The 12,180-nt window shown below is 35.8% G+C and overlaps 1 protein-coding gene and 1 long non-coding RNA gene across 2 annotated transcripts in view; one reads left to right on the top strand and one right to left on the bottom strand.

The window, feature by feature from the left end:
• LOC106724223 (neurobeachin-like) overlaps positions 1–12,180 on the bottom strand; it is a gene marked incomplete at its 5' end in the record, with an annotated part of 217,421 nt that overhangs the window by 130,267 nt on the left and 74,974 nt on the right. Inside the window, one exon of the mRNA XM_014530729.1 lies at positions 2,467–2,698. Within this exon, the coding sequence (XP_014386215.1) occupies positions 2,467–2,698 (232 nt within the window). The remainder of the gene's footprint in view (positions 1–2,466; positions 2,699–12,180) is intronic.
• LOC106724230 overlaps positions 8,198–12,180 on the top strand; it is a 14,051-nt gene continuing 10,068 nt past the window's right edge. Inside the window, exon 1 of the long non-coding RNA XR_001359971.1 lies at positions 8,198–8,579. This is a non-coding gene — a long non-coding RNA (uncharacterized LOC106724230). The remainder of the gene's footprint in view (positions 8,580–12,180) is intronic.

Here is a 12,180-nt window from a genome sequence, read left to right as displayed (position 1 = left end):
ATACTTCCTAAGAATTAAAGATACTATACAAGTTGATTACAATCAATATACATATACATTCTAAAAAACTAATGATCAATTTTAAAAGATTAGGTTAGGATAAGTTGAAATAATTAGTTATTGACATATAATATAGGTTATCCAATACCACAGGTTAATAACCGGAATTTGAAACTTTAAAAATATTTATGATTTCAAAATAGAAATTTAACTGGTCATTTTCATCAATAAATAATTGACTAATTTTCACTTAATGCCACAATAAGTAAGCAACCGCTATGATAAAATTGTGAGTGAATATGCCATTTTTGAGAGAAATCTTTTAAGAAAATAAAATGTTTCATCATTCAAGTAACAAAAATGTTAATAGTTACTACAAATTAGTCAGAGGATATGTTCCTAAGAAAGAATTCTGGATAAAAATTAAGCATCTTACACCTCTAAGTTAATATAAAGCAGTTTTTAAAAGTCAGCTTCAATCTTCATAGATTTCTTAAAAGTTCACCTACAAATACTTTTTTGAAATATGTAATTTCCATTTCTCTCATTTCCTATGTATGCCATAAAAAGTGATCTATTAAGTTTGTATTCAATTATATAATTACTAAAATTTCTTATTTATAGTACATATCACAAAGTAGCTCAGTTTAATTATGTAACCAGTCTTCTTTTCTGTACAATATTTTTAAGGGAGCAAAAAATACCAAAACTATGAAATTCTCCTATCAATTTACTCCACCTTCTAGTGATACCTTCACATTATTAAATAAAATGTATGTCTTTGAACTTATGCTACAAAATATTCATAGTTAAAATTTAGTAGGTTTTTGGTGGTTACTGATACTTCATTAGTATATTGCCTAAATTTTAATTTCTCTTCTGAAAAGTAAGGTGCAGAGGTATTTTCCTCACACTTATTCAATGCTTAATACAACAAAAAGTGAAATTTGTTATCATATTATTATTTAAAGCAAAGACTATAAGAATTAGGAGGCTTTATATAACAGAAATTTGTGAAGATATGAATTTTCTGTGGTACTATCACACTTACTATCACCTTACATCTGAATGCTCATCAATTATATGCCTGTAACCACTATGTATGTAAATGTGGCACATTTTGAAAAATGCACTCTATAAAGTGGTAGACACTTTATTATTTACCGAGAAAAAAAATTAACAGATTAAATCCAGATAAAGTATTCAAAGATCACACAATCTTCAATAAAACATGTACATATAACTTTATAAAAATAAGTTTCTTTAAACGATGCTAGAATTTACACAAATGGTACATCTACATTAAAAAGGTGTTTTGTTAGAATCTAATTTTTCTTCAAATGAATTATTAGTAAATAATATAAAGAATACTAAATCATTCTAAATAAGTAGATACCACCATGAAAGCAATTAAAAATGATTTTAATATATTAAGAAAGACGAAAATTTTAAAATACTCTTTAAATTTAATTTTAAAATACTCTTTAAATTTAAAAAGCATTCATCTTTAACCTATTCTTCATTCCACTCTATTTTGATTAATGTTTTGCTCTACTAGTATTAATTAAAGCATAAATCAAAATAGCATAGTGAATTCTCTAGTGTCTGAACTACTCTTAAGGATCAGATATGATATTATGGAATCACATTGTCACTTTTAGAATTGTAAAACCCCTTTCCTTTCAGTCTCCAGAAGAAACTTATGCTCAAGGTTCATGGCTTCAGAGAATCAAAACTTCAAACTCTACATTTATTTTTTGAGAATGACTGTTACTCTGGGACTAACTTTTCAACTATTTATATTTCTGTGCATCTAACCCAAAGGGGAATGAACTTGCAGGGAGGTAAAGAACTTGTGGTGAAGAATAAAGACTTCAAAATTATTATTTAAAATAACACAATAAAAGTACAATAATTAATATTTTATCTTGAAATTTTATGCTAATTTTATATTCTATTCCTCAATTTATCTGTTTATTTTCTACAAGTATTTCTTCAAAAACTGCCTAGTAAAATGAACACCTCCAAAAAACAAGTTTATCCTAAAATTTTTAGTTCCTCCTGTCATAGTTCCATATATGTCAAATTAAAGAGCACAGAGTTCCAAGAATTTGATAAAGTGCCCATTATACAGAAATATAATATGTATTGTATCTTTTAATTATGTAAAAGTTTAATTAAATACTACATAGAAAGTACTGCTTAGTTTTCTGGTGGATTTCATAGCATTTATTCATATTTAGATTTTCTAAAACCTGGAAAAGCAAAATTAGTAATTATGTTTGTCTAATACGGAAGAAGTCATCCTACATTTGCCAGATTTTCCCTTAACATAAAAAGCAAATTTCCCATACATTTCTATGTATCTATTTTAAATCAAGGTAGCTTCAACAAATTTATATTACCTATAGAATATAAATCTCTACAAACATTTAAACTATATTTTCCTGTCAGATAACCTCATACCTGCTATCATGTCATCTACAGCACTCATTTTCAGCAATACTTGTTCAATTAGCCCAACTTCTGTGCTAGTCTGTAAATTCCGAACACTTTTTCGTAAAATGGCTGTAAACATGCTCCATATTTCTGCTTGACATGTTACATCACAGTGCTCCAAAAGCTCTGTCATGCACGTTATACTCTCAGCATCCTGGATAATAAAATTCATCTCCAAGTCAAATTCTCCACCAACCAGCTGAAAGAAGAAAAAAAGACACAATAACTAATAAGGTGGAAGGTTATTTATAACAATAAAATAATACCAAACATTCAACTAGCAAGAAGGCATAGCTACTCTAAAAATTGTCATTGTTTAGTCTAAAACTAATTTGATAAAAATTTCTAAGCTACAGATAAGTGAACACAGTTGCTTTTTAAGAATTAAATTTGCAAAGAGAAATGTAAATTTTTTAATGGAAAAAGGTGATTTCAAATCTAGAATAACAGAGCAAAATAGAGACTATGACTCCTGGGTGGGATTCAGGAAAAATTCCTACAAAAAATGGGTTTGGCTCTTAAAAGTGATAAAAATTAAAAGACAAAATTTAAGTATAAATTTTAAGAAATAAAATGTAAATGCTGAAATGAAATAATCAATGTTAAAAAGTTTGAAAGAGAAATACCTATCTTATAATACTTTAAAAAGTTGAAAGTTGATCTAACAGCAACCTATTTGACATGTGGCATTATGCTAAATTAGTCATAAGTATTACTGTACCTCCCAAATGCTACTTCAAGTATAGTGATAGACAAATACATATATTATAAAAGACATACAAGAATGATGCTCATTCTCAATTGACCAATCACACATAAATTACTATATTCCATTTTAAGTACCATTCTTAAAGAAGAACACTGACAAACTGGATATCATTTTTATCAATAGAATGGGAAATTTAGGAAGATAATAATAGTCATATATGGATTTCAATATGGCAGCAGAGTAGGTGGACCTTTTTTGCACTTCCTTCCAGAGTCAGACTGGATCTAAAACTAAATTGGGGAACATTCACCTGGCATTATCAATTGAGGATTGAAGAGGAGACATTTAACAAGGAAGGGCAGAAACCATCTGGAGACTGAAAGGAAAGGCAAGGGTCAAAAGAGGGATGGCCCAGCTTCCAAGGGCAATAGGCTGAGAATGAGGGGTTCCCCTCAGAGCATCAAGGCCCGGACCTTAGGCTGGACACCCCTACCCAGAGCACCAGAGCTGAGAACAGTGGCCCACGTAATATTCAGCTGTGAAAGGCTTGGAGCTTATGGCCTGTCAGAGATAAAGCCACATTTAAAAAAAAAAAATCTCAGAGCACAGGATTTTCACATGTAGCCATTCAACTGAGGCTTTTGGTGGAAGGAGGATGCTTTGGACTGGAGTTAACTGAGGAGAGGCTGGGGTAGGAAGCACTGGGGTAGACGTGGAACAGTGGCAGCTGGGAGACCTGTGATCTAATGTCTCCCTGACCAATACCGTATCAGTTCATTTTTCCTAAGAGGCACAGGCCCCTCCCAGCAGCCAAAGCCAGGGAAAAAGGCAAATACCCTGCCCTTGGGATACAGCTCACCCCACCTTTCCTGCCACACCCTGCATCTGGACCCTGCAGAGGAGGCAGCAGCAGAGACCAAACCTATGGGCCTAGCCCTAGACAGTCTCAGCGGGTGTCAGTGCCTGGATTTGGGGTGTGGCAATCCCCACCATGGGAAACCCAGAGGTCTCATGCTACTAATTCAGCCAAAAGCCCTTTCAGAAACAGCCTTTTCAGTGACTAAGACTGACAGTTGACCTGCAGCTGGAGGAGGGCAGAGGTGGAGCCCAAGGAGCCTTGGGATGTTTACTGACCCATGCCTGGGCCCCTTGCTGCTAACAAGTTGGACCTAAAGTACAGACTGGCCCCTCCTGTGTGCAGCCAAGCCCTCTGGAGACAGACACAAACTATCGCTTGAAGCTTCGAACAGATTGCTGAGAGCCAAAGATGGACAGCTTCTGATAGTGGCAACCCACAAAGTACCTCCTGGGAGTCCCAGAAACAACAGATAAAACAGACAGCCTCAGTCAACATTAGAGCAGAATTCAAAGAGAGCTCCCAGGGGGCACTGAACTCTACTGAGAGGAATGCTACTTCACTTTTTTTAAAAATCATTTTCTCCTTTACTGCTTTGTTATTTCTTTCATACCTTATTTTTCTTTCCTTTTCTTACTCTATTACTTTTTCTTCTTTCTCCACCTTTCTCTTGTGTTCCCTTTCTTATTTTTTGTCTTTTTTCTTATCTTTTTCCTTTTCATAATTTTTCCTCTTTTCTTTTATACCGTTTTCCTTTTCCTATTCTTTGTTCTTATTTTTTCTCTCCCTTCTTTCCTTTCATATTCCTTTTTCTTCCCCTTTTCTGTTCTCATATTTCTTTTCTTTTATTATTCTGGTTCACCTTTTTCTTTTCTAAATCTCTTTTATTTGTGATTGTGTTTGTTGTTGCTGTAAGGGTCTTCTGTATGTTTTTGTTTGTTTCTTATTTTGTTTTGTTTTGTTAGCATTGGCACAACTGCTCATACAACCTGGTCAGAGTTGAGACTCACAGGTAGCCAGACTGAGAGAAGATACACCCATGAACAGGACAAACAACAACAATCAAGACCCACTTACAACAGGAGAGCTCAAATAATCTACACAAGGGACATTCCTAGAGTATCCAACTCAGGGGATCAAAGAGACTGCATCATCAGGTCCCACAGAACATAAGGCATCCCCATGAAGACTGGGAGGCATAGCAGTTCAACCTAATACGTAGAAACAAATACAAAGGGAAAGAAAAATGGGGGATAAAGAAACAAACCCCAAATTAAAGAAAAGGAGGAATCTCCTGAAAAACAGCTAAATTAAATGGTGACAAGCAAATTAGCAGATATAGAGTTTCAAAGTAAAGGTTATAAAGATGCTCAAGAAACTTGGTCAAAATAACAAGGTACATAGTGGTAACTACAACAGCATGAAAAGAAAATAGAAACAATGAACAAGAAGCAGTTGGAAATGAAAAATAGCATATCTAACAACAAGAATAAACTGGAAGAAATCAAAAGCAGATTGAATGAAGGAGAGGGTCGAATTTGGAAGACAAGGTAGAAAACAAATACCCAATTAGAACAAAAAGAAAAAAGAATAAACAGGAGGATAGATTAAGGGAACTATGGGACAACATGAAGGATAACAATAACCACATGATAGTGAAAGGAGTTAAAGCAAAATTAGGTAAACAGGGTATAAGGGGTGGAAGAAGGAGGAATCCTGGAGCTAGATGAAACCACAAAATGTTTTGCAGAAAAACAGGATGGATAGCAGGAAAACAGGATGTTTTGAAATGAAGAGGTTTTTCTTGCAAGTGCAAAGTAAAATGCTGCAAAAAGGCCAGAACCAATCAGAGAGTGGCACAGAAAGACAAAGAGCAGGCCTTTAGCAGATATAAGGGGAAGAGCAGAATGCTTCAGTGGCAAACTATTTGAATCCCCTCCCCGAGTGGGGAGACTATGTTTGTTTGCAATCAATCCCTGCCTTGTTTGAACTCCTCTGGTCCTCAGCTTCATTCTTTGATTCCGTGAGACACGACCCTGGGAAGAATTCCTGCTTGCCTATTCCGGTATCAATAAGGTTACCAGGGGGAGCAAGGAACAGACAGCCTGTTTAAAGGAAACAGAAAACTTCCCTAACCCGCTAATGGAAAAAGTCACCCAAGTACAGGAAGCACATAGAGTCCCAATCAAGATGAACCCAAAGAGACCCACACTGAGACACATCATAATTAAAATGGCAAAAGTTAAAAACAAAGAGGGAATCTTAAAGGTAGAAAGAAACAATGACCTACAAGGGAGTCCCATGAGGCTGTCAGCTGACTTCTCAACAGAAACACTTCAGGCCAGAAGGGACTGGCATGAAGTATTCAAAGTAATGAAAACCAAGGACCTGAACCCAAGACTCTATTCTATCCAGCAAGGCTGTCATTTAAAATTGATGTTGAAAGAAAGAGCTTTTCAGACAAAAACAACAAAAAAAGGCTAAACGAGTACATTAACACCAAACAAGCATTGCAAAAAATGTTAAAGGCAATGCTTTAAGAAGAAGAAATCAAGAGAGAGGAATATAGACATAAGAAGAAAAAGGGCAATAAATATGGACCAGTCAATAAAAACTTAAATGTAAATGAACTAAATGATCCAATCAAAATACATAAGGTACCTGAATAAGTAAGAAAACATGAACCATACATATTCTAAAAGAAACCCACCTCAGAACAGAAGATTCACACAGAATAAAAGTGAAAGGATGGAAAAAAATATTATATGCAAATGCAAAGAGAATAAAAGCTGGGGTAGCAATAGTCATATCTGACAAAATACACTTTAAAACAAAGACAATAACACAAGACAAAGAAGATCACTACATAATACTAAAGGAATCATTCCAACAAGAAAATATAACCCTTGTAAACATATACACACAGGAACAACTAAACATTAAAAAACTCTTGGAAGACTTTAAGTGAGAGATCGATAGCAATACAGTAGTAATAGGGGACTTTAACACCCACTAACATCACTAGATAGATATTCCAGACCAAAACTCAACAATGAAACAGCGATCTTAAGAGACACACTGGATCAGATAGATTTAATTGATGTTTATAGAACATTTCATCCTAAAATGGCAGAATATACATCCTTCCCAAAAGCACATGGGTCATTCTCAAAGACAGACTACATGTTAGGACTCAAAATAAGTCTTAAGAAATTCAAGAAGACTGAAACTATATCAATCATAAATTCTCAAATCACAATGGCATGAAACTAGAAATCAACTAGAGTAAAAAAAAAACAACTCAAAAACATTCAAATACATGGAGGCAATACAGGAAGTTATTAAACAACTAGAGGCCCGATGCATGAAAATTTGTGCAAGAGTGGGCCTTCCTTCGCCCGGCTGCTGGCACCGTTTCCCTCTGGCACCCAGGACCTGGGCTTCCCTCCTTCATCCGCTGGCAGGCACCCAGGACCCAGACTGGCTTTCCTCAGGCAGGCCACAGGCACCTGGGACCTGGGCTGGCTTCCCTCTGGCCCTGGCTTCATCAGGAAGGATGACTGGAATGACGTCGGGAAGATGTCCAGTCTAATTAGCATATTACCCTTTTATTATTATAGACAAATGGATTACCAATGAGATCAAGAAAGAAAGAAAAAACTTCCTGGAAACAAACGAAAATGAACATACAACAAACCAAAACCTAAGGGACACAGAGAAAGCAGTCATGAGAGGAAAGTTCATAGCACTACAAGAAACAAGAAAAAGCTCAAATACAAAATCTAACCTAACTACTAAAAGAATTAAAAAGAGAACAAAAGGAAAAGAGCCGAATAAGCAGAAGGAAGGAAATAATAAAGATCAGAGAGGAAATAAATGACATAGAGACTAAAAAAATAGTACAAAAGATCAATGAAACCAAGAGTTGGTTTTATGAAAAGACAAACAACATTGATATACTTTTAGCCAGACTTACCAAGAAACAAAGAGTATCCAAATAAATAAAATCAGAAATGAAAGAGGCAAAGCAACAACTAGCATCACAGAAATACAAAGGTGTTATAATAATATTATGGTAATAAGGAAACCTCTCTAATGTATGGAAATAATTATTGTATGAAGTAATTAATATGTGAAATGTTTGCTGTGTGAAGACCCCAATACTCTGTAACTTCCGAAATGTGGTGAATGCCCCACTATCTTGATGTGAATGCCCTAAGCCCTTAAAGTGTAAACGCCCTGCTCCTAGCAAAAGGCACACCGTCTGGTCCACACTGATAAGACACAAGTTGTTTACCACCGACTATATAAGCACCAGATTTTTCTTCAGTCCACGTCTCCTGCCTGATGAGAGGAGGACTCCACGTCGCTCTGTGAGACAAGCCCCTGATTGACTGCTCTCCTGTGTGAGCCTGAACCAACTGCGGCCGCCTGTCTGTCTCCATCTTCGTCGTCCATCTTTCGGTGTGCATCGCCGGGTGGCCTTTGCTGGAGCCTAGGACCCACTAGGAATAGGTAAATAAACCTTGTGTGATTGCATACTAATTCTGTCTAGTATATTCATGTGTTCCGGTTCGGCTCAGCTATCTAGAGGCATTGAAGTACCAGGGGATAGGCCATTATTGCTGACTCCTGGTCACCTGCGTTTGTCCCACTAAGTCTACCCATGGTCGGCAAACTGCGGCTTGCGAGCCACATGCGGCTCTTTGGCCCCTTGAGTGTGGCTCTTCCTAAGCCTTAGGAGTACCCTAATTAAGTTAATAACAACGTACCTACCTATATAGTTTAAGTTTAAAAAATTTGGCTCTCAAAAGAAATTTCAATCATTGTACTGTTGACATTTGGCTCTGTTGACTGAGTCTGCCGACCATTGGCTCTAGACCAGGGGTCCTCAAACTTTTTAAACAGGGGGCCAGTTCACTGTCCCTCAGAACGTTGGAGGGCCGGACTATAGTTTAAAAAAAAAAACTATGAACAAATTCCTATGCACACTGCACATATCTTATTTTGAAGTAAAAAAACAAAACGGGAACAAATACAATATTTGTATTTGCATGTGGCCCGCGGGCCGTAGTTTGAGTACCACTGATCTAGGTAGATAATTAATTAATTGGGACAAAAGGAGTATAAGAAACTACTTGGAACAACTGTAAGCCAACAACCTGGGCACAACAGCCAAATTCCAAGAAACATACAATCTTTCAAAACTGAAACAGGAAGAATCAGAAAACCTGAATAGGCCAGTAACAGCTAATGAAATTAAAGCAGTGGTCAAAAAACTGCCAGCAAACAAAAGTCCTGGATCAGATTGCTTCCCAGGCAAATTTTACCAAACTTTCAAAGAATTAACAACTATCCACGTCAAACTATTCCAAACATTTCAAGAGGACGGAAGGCTTTCAAGTTTTTTTTATGAGGCCAACATGATCCGAATGCCAACACCAGATAAAGACACTGCAAAGAAAGAAAATTATACACCAATATCTTTGATGAACACAGATGTTAAAATCCTCAACAAAATATTAGCAAATTAGATCCAGCAATACATTAAAAAGATCACACACACACCATGACCAAGTGGGATTTATGCCTGGGATGCAAGGTTGGTTCAATATTTGTAAATCAATAAACATAAAACATCACGTAAACAAAATAAAGGATACAAATCACATAATCACATCAATAGACATAGAAAAAGCATTAAAAAAATCTAGTGCTCATTTATGATAAAAACTCTCAAAAAAGTGGGAACAGAGGGATCATACTTCAACATACACCTCCAGTCAATATCATACTGAATGAGGAAAAACTAAAAGCACTTTCCTTAAGATCAGGAACAAGACCGGGATGGCCTCTTTCCCCACTCTTATTCAGCATAGTATTGGAAGTCATAGCCACAGCAATCAGACAAGAAGAAATGAAAATCATCTAAATTGGAAATAAAACGTAATATTTTAAATAGAAAACACTAAAACTCCACCGAAACAACTATTAGGTTTAATAAATAAATTTGGCAAGATAGCATGATACAAAATTAACATCCAGAAATCAATGACATTTTTATATATCAATAATGAACTCTCAGAAAACGAAGAAAAAAAAAGATAATAATCCCATTTACCATTGCAACAACAACAAAATAGGATCCCTAGGAATAAACCTAACAAGGAGGTAAAAAAAACCTATTCTCAGAAAACTATAGTATATTGAAAAAGAAAATAGAAAAAGATACAAACAAGTGGAAGCCTATACTGTGTTCATGAATTGGATGCATTAGCATCAAAACAATCTACAGATTCAACACAATCCCTATTAAAATACCAAGAGCATATTTCATAGATCTAGAACAAACATTCCAAAAATTTACATGGAACCAAAAAACTGCCTCAGCACTCCTGAGAAAGAAGAACAAAGTTGGAGGGATCACAATATTGGATATCAAACTATACTCCAAAGCCACTGTAATTAAAACAGCCTGGTACTGGTACAAGAACAGGCATATATACCAATGGAACAGAACAGAGACCCTCAAAATTGACCTAAGCTAATATGGTCAATTACTACTTAACAAAGGAGGTAAGAGCACACAATGGATTAAAGATAATCTCTGAAATAAATGGTATTGGGAAAAGTGGACAAATACATGCAAAAAAATGAAACTAAATCACCAACTTAAATCATACACAAGATTAAACTCAAAATTGATAAAGGACTTAAATGTAAGTTGCAAAACCATAAAAACCATAAAAAAGAAAACATAGGCAGTAAAATATCACACATCTCATGTAGCATTATTTTCACTGAACATCTCCTAGGGCAGCGGTTCTCAACCTGTAGGTCGCGACCCCTTTGGGGGTCGAACGACCCTTTCACAGGGGTCGCCTAAGACCATCGGAAAACACATATATAATTACATATTGTTTTTGTGATTAATCACTATGCTTTAATTATGTTCAATTTGTAACAATGAAAATACATCCTGCATATCAGATATTTACATTACAATTCATAACAGTAGCAAAATTACAGTTATGAAGTAGCAACAAAAATAATTTTATGGCTGGGGGGCACCGCCACATGAGGAACTATATTAAAGGGTCGCAGCATTAGGAAGGTTGAGAACCACTGTCCTAGGGCAAGGGAAACACTGGAAATATAAACAAATGGGACTACATCAAACTAAAACGCTTCTGCACAGAAAAAAAAATCAACAAAATATAAAGGAAACCTACTGTATGAGAGAACATATTCAACAATAATACATCGGATAAGGGGCTCATTTCCAAAATATACAAAGAACACATCCAACTCAACATAAGGAAGATAATCTAATTTAAAAAAAGGACAAAGGGCCTGAATAGACACTTCTCCAAAAAAGACATACGGACAACCACTAGTCATATGAAAAAATGCTCCATGTCACTAATCATCTAAAAGATACAAATCAAAACGACAATGAGGTACCATCTCACACACGTCAGAATGGCTACCATCAGCAAATCAACAAACGACATGTGCTGGTGAGGATGTGGAGAAAAGGGAACCCTAGTACACTGCTGTTGGGAATGCAGACTGGTGCAGCCACTGTGGAAAACAGTATGGAGGTTCCTAAAACAATTAAAAATGGAACTGCCATTTGACACAGCAATACCACTTCGGGGAACATGTCCTAAAACTTCCAAAACACCAATCAGAAAGAATATATGCACTCCTACATTCATAGCAGCGTTCTTTACAACAGCTAACATCTGGAAACGGTTCCAAATGCCCATCACTAGATGAGTGGATAAAAACAGCTGCAGAACAGACGGAGCTCTTTCCCTTTGAGATAGCATGGATGGACCTGGAAACTATTATGCTAAGTGAAAAAAGCCAATTAGAAAAATACAAATATCACATGATCTCACTTATATGTGGAATCTAATAAACAAAATAAACTGATAAACAAAATAGGACAAGAGGTATGGATGTTTGGAACAGAATAACAGATCTCAGTGGGGAGGTGGAGGGAGGGATACAAAGAGATAAAAAAAAAGATCAAATATGCATATATGCATAACCAATAAATACAGGCAGTAGTGTGTGGAAGGCCTAGGGAGGGGCAGGGGATAGGTGG

Source organism: Myotis brandtii, unplaced genomic scaffold, assembly GCF_000412655.1.
Source record: "Myotis brandtii unplaced genomic scaffold, ASM41265v1 scaffold77, whole genome shotgun sequence".
Classification (NCBI taxonomy): domain Eukaryota; kingdom Metazoa; phylum Chordata; class Mammalia; order Chiroptera; family Vespertilionidae; genus Myotis; species Myotis brandtii.
Note: the sequence above shows the minus strand (reverse complement) of the source record. Positions and strands in the feature narration are given on the sequence as shown.